This window comes from Corythoichthys intestinalis, chromosome 1 (assembly GCF_030265065.1).
Source record: "Corythoichthys intestinalis isolate RoL2023-P3 chromosome 1, ASM3026506v1, whole genome shotgun sequence".
In the NCBI taxonomy this organism is placed as follows: domain Eukaryota; kingdom Metazoa; phylum Chordata; class Actinopteri; order Syngnathiformes; family Syngnathidae; genus Corythoichthys; species Corythoichthys intestinalis.
This window is the reverse complement of record NC_080395.1, coordinates 2,885,911-2,911,711: the sequence shown is the minus strand read 5'-3', so window position 1 is coordinate 2,911,711 and position 25,801 is coordinate 2,885,911. Positions and strand designations below refer to the sequence as shown.

Below are 25,801 nucleotides of genomic sequence, written 5' to 3'. Positions count from 1 at the left end.
AATTTTATATGAGGAAAAGCAGCATGGAAAATAAATGAATGAATATTTAATATATTCTATATTTTTTTTCATTATTTTATATATTCTTTTTTATTTTAATTTTTTGTTTTTTAATTTGTATTTTTTTATATTTAGTTTTTTTTATATATTAATAAATGTTATAATAAAATACTTATTTTAATGTTATTATTTTAAAAATTGAGTGTATTTTTTTTAAAATACAAATGGATTTTTTTAGAAAAAGCATTAATTATGTTTAATTTTATATATTGACTTTTTTATTCTACATTTTTAAGTTTTTGAATTAAAAAATGATTTTAAAAATTTGTTATTATATTAATATTATTTGACATATTTCATTTTATTTATTAAAAGATTTAAGAGTGTGATTTTCTTCATTTTTTATTGTTTTGCATATTTTTTTAATAATTTTTTTCAAAGTATTGTATTATTTATTATAATTATTCATATTTTATTATCAATTTTAGATCGTATATTTTTATTTAAGGAAGGATTTTATATATTCATATTTATTGTGTATTTATTATCACTAATTTAATTCAAAAAAAGGTTTTTAAAATTATTACTAAAGTTATTTATGTGTTTAATGTATTAAAATTAAAAATGATTTGAAAAGTGTTAATTATATATTGATTATTATTAATCTATATTTTATATAGTATATTACTTTTATTTTTTTCATTTATTTTTTATTATTTTAAAAATGTTATATTTATTGTTTTATATATTTCATACATTTTATTTTTTAATTAAAATGATTTTAAATGTTTTTTTTAATGTATTTTTAAAAGGTGTTTTATTATTTGTTATTTATTATGAATTAAATTTATCTATTCATTTTTAAGGATTTAAAAAGTATTATATTTATATTAATATTTTATAGATTATTTTTATTAATTACAAAAGGATTTTTAAAAAGTATGTTTGTATTTAAAAAGAATTTAAAAAGTATTATTATATTCATGTTTATTCAATGTTTTTAATTTTAAAAAAGTACTTTTGAAAAGTATTATTATTGTTATATTATAATTATTTTATTATATATTTTATATAGCATTGTTTTAAATTTATAAAAGGATTTTTTTTTTTAAAGTTACGAGTGATTTAAAAAGTAGACGTTTTTTTGCTAAGTATCTTAAAGAAAATCAGAAAAATTGTTAGATAAATGTAATTTTCTGTCATATTTTGCTTTTTTTGACAGTTACTTCATCTTGAACAAGCGCACAGGCTTCGTGATAATTAAGGAAAACGCCCCGTCTGGCGACTACCACTTCCTGGTGCGCGTTTCGGACGGCGTGTGGCCCGACGCTATCTCGGCAGTGACGGTGCACGTTCGAGAGCTGCCCGACGACGCCATACATAACTCGGCATCGCTCCGCCTCGCAGGTAAGCTTGTATGAAGGAGTCATTTCTGGGTCACTTTTTGTAGATTTTGGGGCTTTTTCAGACCACTTCTGGTTGATTTTGGATCACTTCCTGTTGATTTTTATGTTATTTCAGCATCACTTCCTGTTCATTTCCAGCCAAATTCTGTTGATTTTGGTTCAATTTATGTACATTTTAGGGTTATCCAGGGCCACCTCTTTTACATTTTGGAATTCTTGTTGATTTTGGGTCATTTCAGCATCACTTCCTGTTAATTTCAGGTGACTTTCTATTGATTTTGGTTCACTTCCTGCACATTTTAGGGCATTCTGGGGTCACTTACTGTATATTTTGGATCCTTTCCTGTTGATTTTTGGACCTCTCATGCTCACTTCCATTTTATTTTGGGGCATTTCCGCATCACTTCCTGTTAATTTCGGATCATTTTCTGTTGTTTTGGTCCACTTCCTGTGCATTTTAAGACATTCTAGGGTCACTTCCAGTACATTTTGGCTCAATACTTGTTGATTTTAGTGCCTTTTCGGGTCACTTCTTGTTTTTTGGTCACTTCCTGTTTATTTTGGGGCATTTCCGCATCACTTCCTGTTCATTTCTGATCATTTTCTGTTGTTTTGGTCCACTTCCTGTGCATTTTAAGACATTCTAGGGTCACTTCCTGTACATTTTGGCTCATTACTTGTTGATTTTAGAGCCTTTCCGGGTCACTTCTTGTTTTTTGGTCACTTCCAGTTTATTTTGGGGCATTTCCACATCACTTACTCTTAATTTTGGGTCATTTTCTGTTGATTTTAGTTTACGTCCTATACATTTTAAGGTATTCCGGGGTCACTTACCATACATTTTGGATCATTTCCTGTTGATTTCGGAGCCTTTCCGGGTTACTTCTTGTTTTTTGGTCACCTCATGTTTATTTTGGGGCATTTCTGTATTACTTCCTGTTAATTTCGGGTCATTTTCTTTTCATTCTGGTTCACGTCCTGTACGTTTTAAGGCAGTGGTCTCAAACCGGTCCTCAAAGGGCCGCAGGGGGTACTGGATTTCATTCCAACCAAACGAGACAAATACCTTTTCACCAATCTGGTTTCTTACAAGTGTAATCAGTTGATTGCAATCAGGTGCTGCTTATGTTAGTAGAAACCTCATTGGTTGAACTGTTTGTGCTGGATCTGTTGGAACAAAAACCAGGACCCACTGCGGCCCTTTGTGGAGTCGGTTTGAGACCGCTGTTTTAAGGCATTCTGGGGTCACTTACTGTATACTTTGACTCATTTCCTGTTGATTTTAGCAGCTTTTTTGGAACTGCCTGTTAATTTTTGGTCATTTTTGTTGATTTTGGTTCACTTCTTGCACATTTTAAGGCGTTCCGGTTTCACTTACTGTATACTTTGGCTCATTTCCTGAATATTTTATGGCCTTTTTGGGTAATGTCCTGTTCTTTGGTCACTTCCTGTTTATTGTGGGACATTTCCGCATCACTTCCTGTTAATTTTGGTTGATTTTGGTTCACTTCTTGTACATTTTAGGGCATTCCCGGTTCACGTCTTGTACATTCTGGATTATTTCCTGATGATTTTATGGCCTTTTTGGGTAACGTCCTGTTCTTTGGTCACTTCATGTTTATTTTGGGGAATTTCCGCATCACTTCCTGTTAATTTTGGTTGATTTTGATTCACTTCTTGTACATTTTAGGGCATTCCCGGTTCACGTCTTGTACTTTTTGCATTATTTCCTGTTGATTTTAGGGCCTTTTTGGGTCACTTCTTGTTCTTTGGTCACTCCCAGTTTATTTTGGGGCATTGCCACATCACATCCTGTTAATTTTGGGTCACTTTCGATTGATTTTGGTTCACTTCCTATACATTTTAGGGCATTCCAGGGTCATTTTGTGTACATTTTGGATCATTTCCTGTTGATTTTAGGAGCTCTTTTGTCACTTCTTGTTTATTTTGGGGCATTTCCGTATCACTTCCTGTTCATTTTGGGTCATTTTGGCTGATTTTGGTTCGCTTCTTGTACATTTTAAGGCATTCCTGATGATTTGATGGCATTTTTGGGTAACTTCCTGTTCTTTGGTCACTTCCTGTTTATTTTGGGACATTTCCGCATCACTTCCTGTTAATTTTGGGTCATTTTCTATTGATTTTGGTTCACTTCCTGTATATTTTAGGGCATTCCGGATCATTTTGTGTATATTTTGGATCATTTCCTGTTGATTTTAGGAGCTTTTTGGTCACTTCCTGTTTATTTTGCGGCATTTCCTTATCACTTCCTGTTAATTTTGGGTAACTTTGGCCGATTTGGTTCACTTGTTGTACATTTTAAGGCATTCCAGTGTCCCTTACTGTATACTTTGGCTCATTTCCTGATGATTTTATCGCCTTTTTGGGTAACTTCCTGTTCTTTGGTCACTTCCTGCTTATCCAGGGACATTTACGCATCACTTCCTGTTAATTTTGGGTCATTTTCTATTGGTTTTGGTTCACTTCCTGTACATTTTAGTGCATTCCGGGGTCATTTTCTGTACATTTTGAATCATTTCCTGTTGATTTTATGAGGTTTTTGGTCACTTCCTGTTTATTTTGGAGCATTTCCGTATCACGTCCTGTTAAATGTGTGTCATTTTGGTTGATTTTGGTTCACTTCATGTACAATTTAGGGCATTCTGGGGTCACTTAATGTACATTTTAGCTCATTTTCTTTTATTTTACGGCCTTTCTGGGTCACTTTTTATTCTTTGGTCAATTTAATTTGATTGTGGGTCATTTCTGTATCACTTCCTGGTAATTTTGGGTCATTTTCTGTTTTATTTGGTTCACTTCTTGTATATTTTAAGGCATTCTGGGGTAACTTCTTGTACATTTTGGCTCATTTCCTGCTGATTTTAGGGCATTTCTGGGTCACTTCCTGTTCTTTTGTCACTTCTTGTTTTGGTACATTTCCGTATCACTTCCTGTTAATTTTGGGTCATTTTCTGTTGATTTTGGTTCGCTTCCAGTACATTTTAGGGCATTCCGGGGTCATTTATTGTCCATTTTGGATCATTCCCTGTTGATTTTATGAGCTTTTTGGTCACTTCCTGTTGTTTGGTCACTTCCTGTTTATTTTGGAGCATTTCCATATCGCTTCCTGTTAATTTTGGGTCATTTTGGTTGATTTTGGTTCACTTCTTGTACAATTTAGGGCATTCTGGTGTCACTTAATGTACATTTTGGAGCATTTCCGTATGGCTTCCTGTTAATTTTGGGTCATTTTGGTTGATTTTGGTTCACTTGTACAATTTAGGGCATTCTGGGGTCACTTAATGTACATTTTAGCCCATTTTCTTTTATTTTGCGGCCTTTCTGGGTCACTTTTTGTTCTTTGGTCACTTTAATTTGATTTTGGGTCATTTCTGTATCACTTCCTGGTAATTTTGGGTCATTTTCTGTTGATTTTGGTTCGCTTCCTCTACATTTTAGGTCATTCCCAGTTCACGTCTTGTACATTTTGGATCATTTCCTGTTGATTTTAGGACCTCAATGGATCACTTCATGTTCTTTGGTCACTTACTGTTTATTTTGGGGCATTTCCACATCACTTCCTGTTGATTTCAAGTCACTTCCAGATGATTTTGGTTCACTTCCTGTACCGGGGTCTTTTTCTCTGCATTTTGGATCATGTCCTTTGGATTTTAGGACATTTCTGGGTCACTTCCTATAGTTTTGGAGTTTTTTTTTTCAGATCACGTCCAATTTTGAGTCACTTTCTGCATATTTCCTATTGGTTTAAGACATTTCCAGACTGCTTCTTGTTCATTGGTGACTTCCTGTTGATTATGGGTCACTTCGTGTTGGTTTTCTTGCATTTTTGGGTCACTTCTTTATTAAGTCATACGGTTATTTGGCCAAAAATATAGCAGTCTAACCCACATGTGATATTAATGCAACGAATAAGGCCTGTGAACCAAAGTGAGTTTGACACCCCTGATCGAGAAAGCAACATTGTAGGCAGGAACCCAAATTGCCTTCTCTGAGATTTGCGCATCGGTCCTCATTCCGCACAAACTTGGGCGCACACCACTCTCGCAGACGTTAGTTACCTGGTGTACGACTCCACTCCTCTACTTTACATTTGCCTGTGAGAAATAGGACATGGCTGAGGGGCTTTTACCATCTCTCAGATATTGAAATAGAACATTTTAAAGAGAAGGAAGTGGGAGGAGGAAGGAAGGAGAGCGCTGCATCGTTGATGCACATAAAAGAATTTGTCTTCCGAAAGCTGGGAACAGGTAGATGAATGTGACACGGAGCAGACGCCGGAAACATCGCTCAGTTAGGCTGCAAAGAAAATCAGAATTTATTCGTCCATTATTTTCAATCGAGGTCAGGTCATGCTGACGTCAGCTCTAGTGGGGAAGGCCAAACTTTGCACAGATACGATTTGTGATACAATGCTCACGATAACGATGATCTGACGAAATGGCGGTACAACAATTATCGATACATGCATCAGGAAATCCTTCTACGATATTTTACTATACAAGTAAGGAACAGGAAAAACTAGACCTACAAGCAGGAATGAACGCGCCCTTGCAGTTTGGCGCAACTTGGACGGCACGCAGCTCAGGGTGTTGGCAGATCGTCAGACGGTGGAACCTTTTTTTTGTCTTGTGGGCATGGCTGTCTGAGATGTTTTTGTATATCCTGAGATGAGTAACAAATTCACACACACCTAGGTGAAAAAAAAACCCTTATTGGAGAGAGTCCTACAAAAAAGGAGGTGCACCCATTCGCTTTTTCAAAACCAAAATAAATCTTATAATTGGGCCAATTTGACCAAGTGTGCTCTAGAAGCTCCCTAAGCACATGAAGAAATCTCATTCCTTTTAATGGCCAACAAAGGGTCGTCATAGCAACAGAAAGAGACATGTGGACATGGGCCTTATACAGTGCCTTGCAAAAGTATTCGGCCCCCTTGAACCTTGCAACCTTTCACCACATTTCAGGCTTCAAACATAAAGATATAAAATTTTTATTTTTTGGCAAGAATCAACAACAAGTGGGACACAGTCGTGAAGTGGAACAACATTTATTGGATAATTTAAACTTTTTTAACAAATTAAAAAACTGAAATGTGGGGCGTGCAATATTATTCGGCCCCCTTGCGTTAATACTTTGTAGCGCCACCTTTTGCTCCAATTACAGCTGCAAGTCGCTTGGGGTATGTTTCTATCAGTTTTGCACATGGAGAGACTGACATTCTTGCCCATTCTTCCTTGCAAAACAGCTCGAGCTCAGTGAGGTTGGATGGAGAGTGTTTGTGAACAGCAGTCTTCAGCTCTTTCCACAGATTCTCCATTGGATTCAGGTCTGGACTTTGACTTGGCCATTCTAACACCTGGATACGTTTATTTTTCAACCATTCCATTGTAGATTTGGCTTTGTTTTTGATCATTGTCCTGTTGGAAGATGAATCTCCGTCCCAGTCTCAGGTCTTGTGCAGATACCAACAGGTTTTCTTCCAGAATGTTCCTGTATTTGGCTGCATCCATCTTCCCGTCAATTTTAACCATCTTCCCTGTCCCTGCTGAAGAAAAGCAGGCCCAAACCATGATGCTGCCACCACCATGTTTGACAGTGGGGATGGTGTGTTCAGGGTGATGAGCTGTGTTGCTTTTACGCCAAACATATCGTTTTGCATTGTGGCCAAAAAGTTCAATTTTGGTTTCATCTGACCAGAGCACCTTCTTCCACATGTTTGGTGTGTCTCCCAGGTGGCTTGTGGCAAACTTTAAACGAGACTTTTTATGGATATCTTTGAGAAATGGCTTTCTTCTTGCCACTCTTCCATAAAGGCCAGATTTGTGCAGTGTACGACTGATTGTTGTCCTATGGACAGACTCTCCCACCTCAGCGGTAGATCTCTGCAGTTCATCCAGAGTGATCATGAGCCTCTTGGCTGCATCTCTGATCAGTTTTCTCCTTGTTTGAGAAGAAAGTTTGGAAGGACGGCCGGGTCTTGGTAGATTTGCAGTGGTTTGATGCTGCTTCCATTTCAATATGATGGCTTGCACAGTGCTCCTTGAGATGTTTAAAGCTTGGGAAATCTTTTTGTCTCCAAATCCGGCTTTAAACTTCTCCACAACAGTATCTTGCACCTGCCTGGTGTGTTCCTTGGTTTTCATAATGCTCTCTGCACTTTAAACAAAACCCCGAGACTATCACAGAGCAGGTGCATTTATACGGAGACTTGATTACACACAGGTGGATTCTACTTATCATCATCGGTCATTTAGGACAACATTGGATCATTCAGAGATCCTCACTGAACTTCTGGAGTGAGTTTGCTGCACTGAAAGTAAAGGGGCCGAATAATATTGCACGCTCCACTTTTCAGTTTTTTATTTGTTAAAAAAGTTGAAATTATCCAATAAATGTTGTTCCACTTCACGATTGTGTCCCACTTGTTGTTGATTCTTGATGAAAAAATTGAATTTCATATCTTTATGTTTGAAGCCTGAAATGTGGCGAAAGGTTGCAAGATTCAAGGGGGCCGAATACTTTTGCAAGGCACTGTAAATGCCATATGACAAAAGCTCTTGGAACTACACTGACCTAGTGAAAGGAACTTGACATGTATAAATAAAATGAGTGAGTTTCTGTTGCCGGTAGTTGGCGCTGTAGGGTTGTTGCAAATGACCCTTAAAGGACCCTTCAGGGTACGACTCCCAGCAAGCACGGGAAGTTTGCCGCAGATCTGCCAATATATCTAACGCCAATGGCATAAAAGTATGAAGCAAGAATAATGGCCACCAGGGCTCCATCCAGCCATCGGAGTCTGCTGGAGTCCAAGCCGAATATAGTGCACCGGTACGGGGGTGTGACATCGGCATCCCACTGGAGTACCAGCGATGGTACGTTGCCCTGTCGTGGCACACTGGTCGGACCCCGATATCACCCACAGGGCGCGGAGGCCGGCTGACACTCATTCAAAGTTGACGCGAATGGGCTCCCGGCGTGGACGCCGGCAACTCGCCGGTAGTCCACTCGCTTACTAGGGCTAGTGTCGGGGCACTCGCCGACCACTCCCGTACCGGCGCTTCGCGGACACTCCGGTTGGAACCAATTGCCAACCGTCACGTCAGGGCAGCGGGTGAAGTTCGCCGTGTTGAATCACATTAAGCAGCAGGGCACCGTACCCCGGTGAGATGCCGATGTCACCCCATCGTACCGGTGCCCTATATTCGGCTTGGACTCCAGCAGAGTCCGTGGCTGGATGGAGCCCTGGTGCCCAGTATTCTTGTGTCATACTCTCTTGCATACTTTTATGCCATTGGCGTAGTCACCTGCCACTCAAACATGCCGGAAGTAGCGTTGAAGTTGAATCTATGTGTCAAAATGATTCAATCGAAAAAAAAGTGCGTTCAAAACTTTTTCCACTTTAAAAAAGAAAAAAAGTTTAAAACTTTTTGCTTTTCAAAAAAAGTGACACGTCAATAAAAAATATATATATTTCAAATAAGAACATTTATTTTCAAAAATTTTTATTTTTGCAAATGATTTTTTTCTTTGATTGAAAGTAGTTTTTTGATGAAAGCAACTTTTATTGCGATTGAATGATTTAGACACAAATGTGCTACCCCTAATATGGCTCAAACACAAAAGGATTGCTTCAATCAAAGAAAACAGTTTGAATGAAAAACAGTGTTCAAATGCGGATTTCTTAGTCTCAAATATTTTTTCACATTCAAACCATTTTTTCTACAATTGAATTTGTTTTATTTTTGATTGAAGTGATTTTTCTTTTGAAAAAAAATTTTTTTTTGTTTGAAGCAACTTATTTTTTGATTGAATAATAAAGACACAAATATCCTTGCCAAAATGTGGTCCAAGCGCAAAATTACATGACTTTAATTAAAAAAAACAAAAAATCAAAGAAAAATAGTTTCCAAATATATTTTTTTGAGTTTCAAATTTATTTTTGCATTGCAAACACATTTTTTTTTGATTGAAGTGTTTTTTTCTTCGATTGAAAATATATATTTTGATTGAAGCAACTTTTTACTCGATTGAATAATAAAGACACAAATGTCCTAGCCAAAATGTGGTCCAAACGCACACTTACATGACTTCAGTCAAAAATGGTGTTTCAATCAAAAAAAAAAATCAAAGAAAAATAGTTTCCAAATATATTTTTTTGAGTTTCAAATTTATTTTTGCATTAAAACACTTTTTTTTTTTATTGAAGTGGCTTTTTCTTCGATTGAAAATATATATTTTTTGATTGAAGCAACTTTTTATTTGATTGAATAATAAAGACTCAAATGTCCTAGCCAAAATGTGGTCCAAACGCAAACTTACATGACTTCAATCAAAAATGTTGTGTCAAAAGAAAAAAAAAAATCAAAGAAAAATAGTTTCCAAATATATTTTTTTGAGTTTCAAATTTATTTTTGCATTCAAACACATTTTTTTTCATTGAAGTGTTTTTTTTCTTCGATTGAAAATATATATTTTTTGATTGAAGCAACTTTTTATTTGATTAAATAATAAAGACACAAATGTCCTAGCCAAAATGTGGTCCAAACGCAAACTTACATAACTTCAACCAAAAATGTTGTTTCAATCAACAACAACAAAAAATCAAGGAAAAATAGTTTCCAAATATATTTTTTTGAGTTTCAAATTTATTTTTGCATTAAAACACATTTTTTTTTATTGAAGTGGCTTTTTCTTCGATTGAAAATATATATTTTTTGATTGAAGCAACTTTTTATTTGATTGAATAATAAAGACTCAAATGTCCTAGCCAAAATGTGGTCCAAATGCAAACTTGCATGACATCAACCAAAAATGTTGTTTCAATCAAAAAAAAAAAAAAAAAAAGAATCAAAGAAAAATAGTTTCCAAATATATTTTTTTGAGTTTCAAATTTATTTTTGCATTCAAACACATTTTTTTATATTGAAGTGGCTTTTTCTTCGATTGAAAATATATATTTTGATTGAAGCAACTTTTTATTTCATTGAATAATAAAGACACAAATGTCCTAGCCAAAATGTGGTCCAAACGCAAACTTACATGACTTGAATGAAGTTATTTTTGCATTCAAACACATATTTTTATGATTGAAGTGGCTTTTTCTTCGATTGAAAATATGTATTTTGATTGTCCACTTATTAAGAGGTTGAATTATTCAAAACAGAATGGAAGGCAAAATCTTCAGAAGAGAAAAGGTAGACTCGTGTGTCTTTTCTTCAGTCTCTCTACTCATGATAGACATGCCTGCCAAAATTCATGTTCCGGAGTGAAATTGGCTCCGGGGGCTAAACGGTCCCTACCCGGAGACACGGCTGAAAGAACTTCATCCTTCAGGACAAACGGAAGGGCAGGCCGAGAGCAGGAGCCATTAAAGCAGCGCAGGAGATATTTTCCCAATTTCTTCGTGGTATCGATCCTGACTCGCCTCCCCGGGAGGGAGAAAAATATTTAGGCAATATCTCACTTGACCGTGTCGCCTTTTAAAGGTCAAATCCTCAACGGGAACTCTTTATCGAGTACGTCGGGGAGCTTCGGCCGACTTTCAAGGACTTTTTCCGCCTTTTTAACAAAGAGGCGCCGATAGCGAAGGGAGCGCCTCGCGTTGATGTCGGGGGTTTGCATTAATCTCACGGAGGCGATTCAAGTCCCGCGCAGTTATTGCATTCCGCATTTGTTCCCGAGAATAGGATTTAGAATGTGAAGCCGCAGTGTAAGTAATGCTCCAACCGGAATATTTTCATAAGACGCCGGCACGTTGACAGCCAATCGATGAGAGCGCTTATTATTGCACAGCTCACCCGCGCTCACACACTTTCACCTCCAGATGATCTCAAAGACAGATTGCCGTTGATGATTTTCTTATCATATTTATTTGTTTAACCTGTCCTGTTCAGCTGCTTAGACACAGAGAATGGGAATTTGAGTGTTCTATTGGTCTGAAAAGTTTTAATATATCACATGGGAGTATGAAATTCTCCCTTTGTAATGATTATTCGTTGTGTTTTGTTTATTCGGAGAAAGCAGCGAGCAGGGAAGAGTTATTAGGCGGACAGAAAGGAAAATAGAAGAGGAGAGAGGGACAGAAGAGAAGAACAAACAACAACAACAAACACTAGGGCTATCAAACGATTAAAATTTTTAATCGAGTTAATTACAGCTTAAAAATTAATTAATCGTAATTAATCATAATCGCAATTCAAACCATCTATAAAATATGCCATATTTTTCTGTAAATTATTGTTGGAATGGAAAGATACAGTGCCTTGCAAAAGTATTCGGCCCACTTGAATCTTGCAACCTTTCGCTGGCTGAATATAATTGACCTAATCCTCCGGTCAGAGAAGATGCAGCAACTTCAGTTGGTTTGATGAAATTAAATTAGTTTTTTCATTCCTTTGAGCCGTTTGAATGCATTTGGACATTAATTTGAAAGTGTGTGTATCAAAAAGAAATAAAGAAAAACATCGAAATAAAGAAAAACACCAATAAACATATTATAGTGAAATAACATGTACAATTCACAATAAAATGAATTAAATGAATTCCAGCCTGAACTGAACTAAGCGTTATCCAAAAAATGACCACTAGATGTCCACATTGGACAAGCAATGAACCATCAATAATAAATGGCAATTCCCACAAACAAGAGGGCTGCTATAGCTGCAAGCTAAGCACTCGGTAGCTAAATGAATCAGAAAACTACCATCACAATGGACAGCGATCTCAAATCTGAACATTGAATGGGATTAATTTCGGGATGTACCCTTAACGATCCAATACAGTGCAACTTGTACATATATTATCACGCTCTAGGCGCTACGTTAGCAATAGAATGCTACGTTAGCAATGGGATGCTACGAGCGGAGCTAACGTGCTACGAACTACAAACAATAATAAAGAGTACCGATACAAGCACAAGCATCACATACATGATTGCAGTATACGTGGAGAACATTATAACTTACTTATCGGCCGAGGACGAACTTTTTTCCTCAACCGCGGTCTTTTTAGAATACTCTGCGCATGTGCAACAACGCAGTTGTCCCAAAGCGAGGCAGTTCGCTGTCCAGCCCTCACAGCAGGGAATTCACAACAGCGTGGTTGCGGCCAACAGCAACCGTTAATCGTGTAATAAAAAAGTAGGTGAGACCAACTCTGCGTGCGTTCTCTATATCCAGTGTGACGCTACAATAGATATTCCTGACATTTTTATTGGGTGGGCACGACTCACGTCTGGGTGGGCATGGCCCACCCCGGCCCCCCCATACATCCGGCCCCGCATGGCGCCAACTAACGGTCAAAATATGGACTAAATATTATAAAATATTGCCATTGATTTAACATTTTATGTGTTTCTAACAACATATTTTAGTACAAGAGAACAATTGTGGTTTATTAAAGCCTACATGTATTTAAGTTAGAGGATCACTTTAAAAGATAAATGTTAGTACAAGTTATAGACATTTTATATTAAAACCCCTCTTAATGTTTTCGTTTTAATAAAATTTGTAAAATTTTCAATCAAAAAATAAACTAGTCGCCTGCCATTGTTGATGTCAATAATTACTTACACAATGCTCATGGGTGCTGAAGCCTATAAAATCAGTCGCACCCAAGCGCCAGCAGAGGGCAGCAAAACTCCACAAAACACAATTAACAAGTGGGCATTTGACTGTACTGTCATTTAAATCTGTCTGAGCGGGGCATGTGCGTTAATTGCGTCAAATATTTTAACGTGATTAATTTAAAAAATTAATTACCCCCTGTTAACGTGAACATTTTGACAGCCCTAACAAATACATTAAACACCTACACTAACAATTGAAGGAATTCGGCCCCCCGGCCAAGCCGCGGAAACAGCGACAGCCGAACCAAATGGTGTTCCGCCGGAAGGGGCCGATCCCGCGTGTTCACTCCGGTGTTAACCCTTTGTACTGACTCCATTTTGAACGGTTTAAAGAAGACTCACCGAAAATAGGTTGACACATTTATTTGTCAAAAACAAGGCAAAAACAGACGACAGAGAGGCAATGTTAAATCCAAGAGCCGCAAAACAACGGATGCATCGGAATGTCCCCGAGAAGCGACAGTTGTTATCTAAATGTTCAGTCTTTTTAAAAGCCGCGGTGGAAGGCGTGGCTGGGTGTTGTCTTGGGATCATCCCTCTGTGGCAGGTTTGTGCGGTCAAGTTCGCAGGTCTTGACGTCCAAGGCGCCTGTGCTATCAAGTTGCTGTGTTGGCAGGGCAAGAGCGTCTTGACCCCACCGGAGCACTGATGACGTTTTTTTCTTCGCCTATCAGGCGAGGGCTGATAAGCTAGTCCACTTTTTCATGTCAAAAGGCATGGAGTGAAGTCTGGGGATTAATACTTACTAAATATAAATAAATATATAATGAATACTATAATGAATGTGTTAGACTAATGCAAAGAGTTACTGTGGGGCAAATCAGTATTTAGTCAACCACCAATTGTGCAAGTTCTCCTACTTGAAAAGATTAGAGAGGCCTGTAATTGTCAACATGGGTAAACCGCAACCATGAGAGACAGAAACACATAATTTGATTTTTAAAGAATTCATTTGCAAATCATGGTGGAAAATAAGTATTTAGTCACCTACAAACAAGCAAGATTTCTGGCTGTCAAAGAGGTCTAACTTCTTCTAACGAGGTCTAACGAGGCTCCACTCGTTACCTGTATTCATGGCACCTGTTTTAACTCATTATCGGTATAAAAGACACCTGTCCACAATCTCAGTCAGTCAGACTCCAAACTCCACTATGGCCACTCCACTATGGGAGCAATTATTAGAAAATGGAAGACATACAAGACCACTGATAATCTCCCTCGATCTGGGGCTCCATGTAAGATCTCCCCCCGTGGCGTCAAAATGATAACAACAACGGTGAGCAAAAATCCCAGAACCACACGGGGGGACCTAGTGAATGACCTTCAGAGAGCTGGGACCACAGTAACAAAGGCTACTATCAGTAACACAATGCGCCGCCAGGGACTCAAATCCTGCACTGCCAGACGTGTCCCCCTGCTGAAGAAAGTACACGTCCAGGCCCATCTGCGGTTTGCTAGAGAGCATTTGGATGATCCAGAAGAGGACTGGGAGAATGTGTTATGATCAGATGAAACCAAAATAGAACTTTTTGGTCGAAACACAGATTCTCGTGTTTGGAGGAGAAAGAATACTGAATTGCATCTGAAGAACACCATACCTACTGTGAAGCATGGGGGTGGTAACATCATGCTTTGGGGCTGTTTCTCTGCATAGGGACCAGGACGACTGATCTGTGTAAAGGAAAGAATGAATGGGGCCATGTATCGAGAGATTTTGAGTGAAAATCTCCTTCCATCAGGAAGGGCATTGAAAAGGTGACGTGGCTGTGTCTTTCAGCATGACAATGATCCCAAACACACAGCCAGGGCAACAAAGGAGTGGCTTCGTAAGAAGCATTTCAAGGTCCTGGAGTGGCCTAGCCAGTCTCCAGAAAATATTAGAGAGGCCTGTAACTGTCAACATGGGTATACCTCAACCATGAGAGACAGAATGTGGAAAAAAAAAAAAAAAGAAAATCACATTGTTCTATTTTTAAAGAATTTTTTTGCAAATCATAGTGGAAAATAAGTATTTGGTCAATACCAAAAGTTCATCTCAATACTTTTGTACCCTTTGTTGGCAATAACAGAGGCCAAACGTTTTCTGTAAGTCTTCACAAGCTTTTCACACACTGTTGCTGGCATTTTGGCCCATTCCTCTATGCATATCTCCTCTAGAGCAGTGATGTTTTGGGGCTGTCGTTGGCCAACACGGACTTTCAACTCCCTCCACAGATTTTCTATGGGGTTCAGATCTGGAGACTGGCTAGGCCACTCCAGGACCTTGAAATGCTTCTTACGAAGCCCCTCCTTTGTTGCCCTGGCTGTGTGTTTGGGATCATTGTCATGCTGAAAGACCCAGCCATGTCTCATCTTCAACGCCCTTGCTGATGGAAGGACATTTTCTCTCAAAATCTCTCGATACATTCATTCTTTCCTTTACACAGATCAGTCGTCCTGGTCCCTTTGCAGAAAAACAGCCCCAAAGCATGATGTTTCCAACTCCATGCTTCACAGTGGGTAAGGTGTTCTTCGGATGCAATTCAGTATCCTTTCTCCTCCAAACACGAGAACCTATGTTTCTACCAAAAAGTTTGGTTGTGGTTTTATCTGACCATAACACATTCTCCCAGTCCTCTTCTGGATCATCCAAGTGCTCTCTAGCGAACCGCAGACGGGCCTGGACATGTACTTTCTTCAGCAGGGGGACACGTCTGGCAGTGCAGGATTTGAGTCCTTGGCGGCGCATTGTGTTACTGATAGTAGCCTTTGTTACTGTGGTCCCAGCTCTCTGTACGTCATTCACTAGGTCGCCCCGTGTGGTTCTGGGATTTTTGCTCACCGTTCTTGTTATCATTTTGACGCCACTGGGTGATATCTAACATGGAGCCCCAAATCGAGGGAGATTATCAGTGGTCTTGTATATGTCTTCCATTTTCTAATAATTGCTCCCACAGTTGATTTCTTTCCACCAAACGTTTTACCTATTGCAGATTCAGTCTTCCCAGTCTGGTGCAGGTCAACAATTTTGTCACTGGTGTCCTTCGGCAGCTCTTTCGTCTTGGGCATTGTGGAGTTTAGAGTGTGACTGACTGAAGTTGTGAACAGGTGTCTTTTATACCGATAATGAGTTAAAACAGGTGCTATTAATACAGGACCTCGTTAGAAGATGTTAGACCTCTTTGACAGCCAGAAATCTTGCTTGTTTGTAGGTGACCAAATACTTATTTTCCACTCTAATTTGGAAATAAATTCTTTAAAAATCAAACAATGTGATTTTCTGTTTTTTTTTTTTTTTCCACATTATGTCTCTCATGGTTGAGGTTTACCTATTTTGACAATTACAGGCCTCTCTAATCTTTTCAAGTAGGGAGAACTTGCACAATTGGTGGTTGACTAAATACTTATTTGCCCCACTGTATGTATGTATCAATGTATGTATACATTTTTATTGTTGGTATGGCTTTGTTGTTGTTATAGAATCCTCAGTTCCGTGATTCCCTTTAAGAAACCATGATTGACAGTACGTCATTGTGGTTTGAAACAGCCATTTTCTGCGAAACTCTTGATTAAATCTGCGAAAGCAGCCCTTAAAAATCTTGTTGGTGTTCTTCAAGTATTTTAGTTAGTATTTTGCAGCTCCCGCAACAGTTCCGAGTCAGTTGCGCATCTTTCCTTCTCAAGTTGATTGGACTCTTCAATCAGTCTTTTTTTGTTTTGCCGTCCTGGCAGTCCAATCAACTTGAGCAGCCGTCGAAGTAACTTTCATCTTTGTTGTTCCGCCGAGTACTTTGCAACTCTTTCAAGACGGCTTTCAAAACCTCAGCAGCCTTCAAAAACCTCTTTAAAAAAGTCCTCAGCCGCAGACGCCATTTAAAATTCTTTTTTTTTTTTTATTTGGAGTGTGTGCTGGATAATGTATTCAGATGGAGGCATGCAGCCTGTGGGGAGTGGAGAGCAGCAGTGTGTTTGGATGTGTGCCAGGTGCAGAGGCTGTCACAGAGTGTTAGGACTTACCAGGCTTTCCCCCGCAGCCCACTTTACTCCCGACCGTCTCCCTGTCGGCCCTCGTCCGTCCGGATGGATGGATGAGAGTTGACGTTTAACTCCGACGTCGGCTCGTCGCTCGACCGACCTCCTTTTGAACATCCTCACTTGAATGGCTCTCGGTTTAGGTGGAGGGATAATGGATGGTTGAAAGGGAGCTGGATTGAGTCAATGGGCGGATGATGGCTGGCGCTTAGACGTCCGATTCATTTTGACTAGAGATGTCCCGATCGATCGGGTCCGATCACGTCATTTTCAAAGTATCGGAATCGGCCAAAAAATATCGGCCATGCTTTTTTAAAATATATATACAGTACTGTATATATATATATATATATATATATATATATATATATATTAGGGGTGTCAAACGGTTAAAATTTTTAATCGAGTTAATTACAGCTTAAAAATTAATTAATCGTAATTCATCGCAATTAATCGCAATTCAAACCATCTATAAAATATGCCATATTTTTCTGTAATTTATTGTTTGAATGGAAAGATAAGACACAAGATGGATATGTACATTCAACATACGGTACATAAGGACTGTATTTGTTTATTATAACAATAAATCAACGAGATGGCATTAACATTATTAACATTTTGTTAAAGCGATCCATGGATAGAAAGACTTGTAGTTCTTAAAAGAAAAATGTTAGTACAAGTTGTAGAAATGTTATATTAAAACCCCTCTTAATGTTTTTGTTTTAATAAAATTTGTAAAATTTTCAATCAAAAAATAAACTAGTAGCCCGCCATTGTTGATGTCAATTATTACTTACAGAATGTAATGGGTGCTGAAGCCTATAAAATCAGTCGCACCCAAGCGGCAGCAGAGGGCAGCAAAACTCCATAAAACACAAGTGAGCGTTTCACTGTACTGTCATTTAAATCTGACTGAGCGGGACATCTGCGTTAACTGCGTCAAATATTTTAACGTGATTAATTAAAAAATTTAATTAACGCCCGTAAACGCGATAATTTTGACAGCCCTAATAAATATATATATATATATATATATATATATATATATATATATATATACATATATATATATACTGTATGTAGAAAAGTTCTCCTCAGACATATCCTGCCTTGTTAGCTGCACACAACAACTGCACGCCGCTCTCTCACTGTTTACGTCTTCGCCGTGTTTTTAAGCATTCATTTACGCCATATTTGTGTTGACCATGTGGCAGCTACGCGCTACTCCAACATCGGCTGGTTTGTCCGGCGGTCATTCTCCAGCTGCTTCCCCGTCAAACGAGCTCTCCTGCAGGTGAACGACGAGCTGTAACTCGCTCGCCGCCGCGGGAGTTGCCGATCAGTGAAGACAATGGACAACACCGTCGCCGTGTGAAATAATCCGGGGCAGTTTTGTGTGATTTTTCGCTTCAAAAGGCGAGAATAAGACTTTAAAACGCGGCTCGGTTCGGGTTAGCATGTCGGCTAGCTTTCACGCCGCCTGGTTTGATAACGCTCTCTGAAGCCAGGGCAGGGAAATGACAAAAGCCGGACTAATTCCGGTGGCATAAAATATCGTTCGGGAGGTGCACGAAGTCGATAGTGTTGACCATTATGGAGTAATTTTGTCATGTCGTACTGTATTAACGCGTTTTGAATTTTTCACATTCCATTTGGCACAAAACTGTTATTTGTCATGACCATACCATTTATTTAGCAATTGGGGAAAAATACTTAGATAAAAAGAATATCCTGTAAAAATATTGGAGTAGAGAGACGGAAACAATGACATTTTGCGTCTCTCTTCGTCGCATTTTCCTCGTTATAAATCATTCCCCATCAATGGGTTGGATTCTAAATCATATGAAATCGTGACCCTGTCGATGCCAATATCCAGCTGGGGACGCTAGAGCACTATAAGAACAGGCAGGGCGAAAAAGCAGATTAAAACACTTATTTTTCGTCATCTGTGCTTTGCCAACTTGTTGTATACAGTCGGATCGTCTCAAAACGTGATTCTAATTCACATAATAATGCTATTTAAGATTTTTTTATAATGTCGCAGGCACTTCAAGTACCGTAACATTCCACCACTGCTAACTCACCCAATGAGTTAACGGTAAGATGAATTAACAGATTTTATATACAGTGGGGCAAATAAGTATTTAGTCAACCACTAATTGCGCAAGTTCTCCCACTTGAAAATATTAGAGAGGCCTGTAATTGTCAACATGGGTAAACCTCAACCATGAGAGACAGAATGTGGAAGAAAAAAAAAAACATAGAAACACTTTGTTTGATTTTTAAATAATTTATTTGCAAATCATGGTGGAAAATAAGTATTTGGTCAATACCAAAAGTTCATCGCAATACTTTGTTATGTACCCTTTGTTGGCAATAACGGAGGCCAACCATTTTCTGTAACTCTTCACAAGCTTTTCACACACTGTTGCTGGTATGTTGGCCCATTCCTCCATGCAGATCACCTCTAGAGCAGTGATATTTTGGGGCTGTCGTCGGGCAACACGGACTTTCAACTCCCTCCACAGATTTTCTATGGGGTTGAGATTTGGAGACTGGCTAGGCCACTCCAGGACCTTGAAATGCTTCTTACGTTGCCACTCCTTTGTTGCCCTGGCTGTGTGTTTGGGATCATTGTCATGCTGAAAGACCCAGCCACGTCTCATCTTCAATGCCCTCGCTGAAAGAAGGAGATTTTCACTCAAAATCTCTCGATACATGGCCCCATTCATTCTTTCCTTGACACAGATCAGTCGTCCCGGTCCATTTGCAGAAAAACAGCCCCATGTTTCCACCACCATGCTTCACAGTGGGTATGGTGCAATTCAGTATTCTTTTTCCTCCAAACATGAGAATCTGTGTTTCTACCAAAAAGTTCTATTTTGGTTTCATCTGACCATAACACATTCTCCCAGTCCTCTTCTGGATCATCCAAATGCTCCCTAGCGAACCGCAGACGGGCCTGAACGTGTACTGTCTTCAGCAGGGGGACACGTCTGGCAGTGCAGGATTTGAGTCTTTGGCGGCGCATTGTGTTACTGATAGTAGCCTTTGTTAGTGTGGTCCGAGCTCACTGTAGGTCATTCACTAGGTCCCCCCGTGTGGTTCTGGGATTTTTGCTCACCGTTACCATTTTGACGCCACGGGGTGAGATCTTGCATGGAGCCCCAGGTCGACGGAGATTATTAGTGGTCTTGTATGTCTTCCATTTTCTAATAATTGCTCCCACAGTTGATTTCTTTATACTAAGCATTTTACCTATTGCATATTCAGTCTTCCCAGCCTGGTGCAGGTCTACAATTTTGTCTCTGGTGTCCTTCGACAGCTCTTTGGTCTTGCCAATAGTGCAGTTTGGAGTGTGACTGACTGAGGTTGTGGACAGCTGTCTTTTATACCGATAATGAGTTAAAGTGATCCTCTAACTTAAATCCATGTAGGCTGTAATAAACCACAATTGTTCTCTTGTACTAAAATATGTTGTTAGAAACACATAAAATGTTAAATCAATGGCAATATTTAATAATATTTAGACCATATTTTGACCGTTAGTTGGCGCCATGGTTTGCGGGCTCGCAGTGATGACGTCATTGGAATCTTTACAAATGTGTAGCGTGTTCAACATTTGCTTATTGCTGCCTAAACTCGCTAAGTAAAATGCCACGATGTGCTGCTTTTGGATGCAATTTCCAGTCAAATGGAAACAAGGGGAGTGAAGTGAGTGGTTAAGGTGGAATTATTATTTTTAGTGAATAAATGTGCATACAGTGCCTTGCAAAAGTATTCGGCCCCCTTGAATCTTGCAACCTTTCGCCACATTTCAGGCTTCAAACATAAAGATATGAAATTTAATTTGTTTGTCAAGAATCAACAACAAGTGGGACACAATCGTGAAGTGGAACAACATTTATTGGATAATTTAAACTTTTTTGACAAATTAAAAACTGAAAAGTGTGGCGTGCAATATTATTCGGCCCCTTTACTTTCAGTGCAGCAAACTCACTCCAGAAGTTCAGTGAGGATCTCTGAATGATCCAATGTTGTCCTAAATGACCGATGACGATAAATAGAATCCACCTGTGTGTAATCAAGTCTCCGTGTAAATGCACCTGCTCTGTGATAGTCCTAGGGTTCTGTTTAAAGTGCAGAGAGCATTATGAAAACCAAGGAACACACCAGGCAGGTCCGAGATACTGTTGTGGAGAAGTTTAAAGCCGGATTTGGATACAAAAAGATTCCCCAAGCTTCAAACATCTCAAGGAGCACTGTGCAAGCCATCGTATTGAAATGGAAGGAACATCAGACCACTGCAAATCTACCGAGACCCGGCCGTCCTTCCAAACTTTCTTCTCAAACAAGGAGAAAACTGATCAGAGATGCAGCCAAGAGGCCCATGATCACTCTGGATGAACTGCAGAGATCTACAGCTGAGGTGGGAGAGTCTGTCCATAGGACAACAATCAGTCGTACACTGCACAAATCTGGCCTTTATGGAAGAGTGGCAAGAAGAAAGCCATTTCTCAAAGATATCCATAAAAAGTCTGGTTTAAAGTTTGCCACAAGCCACCTGGGAGACACACCAAACATGTGGAAGAAGGTGCTCTGGTCAGATGAAACCAAAATTGAACTTTTTGGCCACAATGCAAAACGATATGTTTGGCGTAAAAGCAACACAGCTCATCACCCTGAACACACCATCCCCACTGTCAAACATGGTGGTGGCAGCATCATGGTTTGGGCCTGCTTTTCTTCAGCAGGGACCGGGAAGATGGTTAAAATTGACGGGAAGATGGATGCAGCCAAATACAGGAACATTCTGGAAGAAAACCTGTTGGTGTCTGCACAAGACCTGAGACTGGGACGGAGATTTATCTTCCAACAGGACAATGATCCAAAACATAAAGCCAAATCTACAATGGAATGGTTGAAAAATAAACGTATCCAGGTGTTAGAATGGCCAAGTCAAAGTCCAGACCTGAATCCAATCGAGAATCTGTGGAAAGAGCTGAAGACTGCTGTTCACAAACACTCTCCATCCAACCTCACTGAGCTCAAGCTGTTTTGCAAGGAAGAATGGGCAAGAATGTCAGTCTCTCGATGTGCAAAACTGATAGAAACATACCCCAAGCGACTTGCAGCTGTAATTGGAGCAAAAGGTGGCGCTACAAAGTATTAACGCAAGGGGGCCGAATAATATTGCACGCCCCACTTTTCAGTTTTTTATTTGTTAAAAAAGTTGAAATTATCCAATAAATGTTGTTCCACTTCACGATTGTGTCCCACTTGTTGTTGATTCTTGACAAAAAATTAAAATTTTATGTCTTTATGTTTGAAGCCTGAAATGTGGCGAAAGGTTGCAAGGTTCAAGGGGGCCGAATACTTTTGCAAGGCACTGTATAAGTGAATTCATGGATGTACCTTTGATTGGATAGCTGGAGAAGCTGCTGAATTTCCATCCCTCCCAGTCCAAAATGAATCGGACATCCGATGGCGGCGAAACGCACCGCCTCTGTTTTTGTTTGTTCTGTGCCAAAACGCGTCTAATGAAAGCAGACTGTCGGATGATGAATGAAGGATGAAACGCTGGCTGGAATTTTACACTCCGCTTCTCTGCGACTCGTCGAGGACTCTCAGCTAGACCGAAGCGTATTGCGTCTCCCCCAGCTGAGGAAGCGTCTTTGATGCGTGCCTTTCCTCTGATATCCTTGTTTTTCTCTCAGCGGGGGGAGACGAAAAAAAGGAGGAAAAACAAAAGCGGCGCAGAGATTTACGCTGATTTATTGTTACATTCCATTCATTGTCAGTCATAAATAAAAGACCGGCGCGCCATGTTTGTGTACGAAAGCGCTTCACTTAAGACAATTTCGACACGGGCTGTGATGAAAGCCTCCCGTGTAGCTTGTCAATCAATAAAAAGACAACAAGTATAGCGCTGCATGTCAATTAGCTGTCATGATAAACTAACAATCAAATTAGGGGCGCTCTTGTTGCTTTTCTTGCAAGTGGAGCGTTTGGTCTTGCTCATCAGTCGCTCTTCAGTCCTGTTTCAAAGAAACACTGCAGTTCTGGCTTCCTTTTTAAGTGTTGCGCTTTATTCGTCAGCCTTCAGAATGATATCGGAGGGAAAGAAGCTCGTGTGCAAAGTGGAGGGGGAAGATTTGGGTTCAAATTTTTGGGAAAACAACCAGTAGATGAAAATATGAGGAGTGTATCATTCGACGTATACAGTAGGGCAAATAAGTATTTAGTCAACCACTAATTGTGCAAATTCTTCCACTTGAAAATATTAGAGATGCCTGTAATTGTCAACATGGGTAAACCTCAACCATGAGATACAGAATGTGGAATAAAAACAGAAAATCACATTGTTTGATTTTTAAAGAATTTATTTGCAAATCATGGTGGAAAATAAGTATTTGATCAATACCAAAAGTTCATCTCAATACTTTGTTATGTACCCTTTGTTGGCTATAACGAAGGCCAAACATTTTCTGTAACTCTTCACACACTGTTGCTGGTATTTTGGCCCATTCCTCCATGCAGATCTCCTCTAGAGCAGTGATGTTTTGGGGCTGTCGTTGGGCAACATGGACTTTCAATTGGATTTTTCACAGATTTTCTACAGTGGGGGGAACAAGTATTTGATACATTGCCGATTTTGCTGGTTTTCCCACTTGCAAAGCATGTAGAGGTCTGCAATTTGTATCATTGTATCATTACCAACTAGTAAATATTTCGGCTCTTAATTCTTGTTTAAGAACCCCTCCTGTTCTCCACTCATTACCGGAAGTAACTGCACCTGTTTGAACTTGTTACCTGTATAAAATAATAATGATAATAATAGGGCTGTCAAAATTATCGCGTTAACGCGCGGTAATTAATTTTATAAATTAATCACGTTAAAATATTTGACGCAATTAACACACATGTCCCGCTCAGACAGTATTCTGCCTTTTGGTAAGTTTTACAGCAAGGTTTTTAATGCTGTCTAACAGCGAACTCTTGTGGTCGCTTTGCGACATGGCTGACGCCTCCATTGTAATGTTGTGCTTATATGATCCTTGGACAAGATTTGTACGTAAGTATGGTTGTTGTAAAGAATGTACATATTATGTTAGTAAGCGAAATGTTCTATTTTTTGTATGAGACGCTTTTTGTTTATGTTTAGTGAACCTTTATAGCGTGCTAAGCTAACGTTGTTGCTAATGCAATGCTTGTGTACTTTTTTTGTAGTTTCACTACAGTCTAAAGAGGACAGTGGTTTGAGGCCATTTTATTAATAAATCAGATGAAAAAGGAAGAAGTCTGATTATTAAGGCGTCGTTCACTAGCTGTCTAGCTTTGGAAAAACTAGACGCTTCGGAGTGACGACAGCATAGACAGATTTAAATGACAGTAGAGTGAAATGCCCACTACAGTCCTTATGTACCGTATGTTGAATGTATATATCTATCTTGTGTCCTATCTTTCCATTCCAACAAATTATTTTATAGAATATATATATAATTTACAGAAAAATTTGGCATATTTTATAGATGGTTTGAATTGCGATTAATTGCGATTAATTACGATTGATTAATTTTTAAGCTGTAATTAACTCGATTAAAAATTTTAATCGTTTGACAGCCCTAAATAATAATAATACATTTTATTTCTAGAGCGCTTTTCAAACACACAAAGACGCTTCACAAGAGAGATGGAATTACAGTACGATAAAAAGGTATTAAAAGGATTAAAAAAAATTAAAAGCACAATAAAAAGAGGTAAAAATATGACAGCTATGGGTTACGGTGGGTAAGAAAGAGTGAACAGGTGTGTTTTCAGTCTAGATTTGAAAAATGATAGAGTAGATATGCTGCGGAGATCAGGGGGTAGGGAGTTCCAGAGCTGGGGGGCGCAATGACTAAAAGCTCTGGAACCAAAGGTGGAGAGGCGGACACGGGGGACGGAGAGAGGGGGAATAGTGGTAGGGCGAAGTGAACGGGTTGGATTGTTTAGATGGAGAAGATCGCAGAGGTAGGGAGGGGCCAGGGCATGGAGTATTTTGAAGGTGATGATGAGGATTTTGTAATTGATTCTTTGTTTGACGGGAAGCCAGTGAAGTTGACGGAGGATGGGGGTAATGTGGTGTGTTGCGGGGGTTCGTGTGATGAGGCGTGCTGCTGAGTTCTGGAGGAGCTGCAGTTTCTGGAGGGACTTATTAGGGAGACCGAAGAGCAGTGAGTTACAATAATCGAGCCGGGAGGTTATTAGATTACAGACCAGGGTGGAAGCGGTATGGCGGGTGAGAGAAGGGAGGAGGCGAGAAATGTTGCGAAAGTGGAGATAGGCTGATCTGGTGATGCTGTTGATATGTGACCGGAAGGAAAGTGTGCTGTCGAGGATGACACCCAGACTCTTAACCTGAGATGAAGGAGAGATCGGTAAATTGTTGATTGTAATAGAGAACTTATGGACATTAGAGAGTGTTGCGGTGGTACTAACTAAGAGGACTTCTGTTTTGGAGCTGTTAAGTAGGAGGAAGTTGGAGGAGAACCAGGAGTTAATGTCATCTAAGCAGAGGGTGAGGGAGGAAGGTGGGAGGGAGGCGGTTGGTTTTGAGGATATGTAGAGCTGGGTGTCATCTGCGTAACAGTGAAAGTGAATGTTGTGTTTGCGGAAGATGGAACCGAGGGGTAGAATGTAGATGATGAAGAGGAGTGGCCCCAGGACAGAGCCCTGGGGCACGCCAGTGGAG

General features: G+C 39.3%; 1 protein-coding gene across 1 annotated transcript in view; it reads left to right on the top strand.

The window, feature by feature from the left end:
- Positions 1–25,801, top strand: part of si:ch211-186j3.6 (neural-cadherin) — a 689,510-nt gene that overhangs the window by 458,568 nt on the left and 205,141 nt on the right. Inside the window, exon 25 of the mRNA XM_057844439.1 lies at positions 1,223–1,407. Coding sequence (XP_057700422.1) covers positions 1,223–1,407 — 185 coding nt within the window. The remainder of the gene's footprint in view (positions 1–1,222; positions 1,408–25,801) is intronic.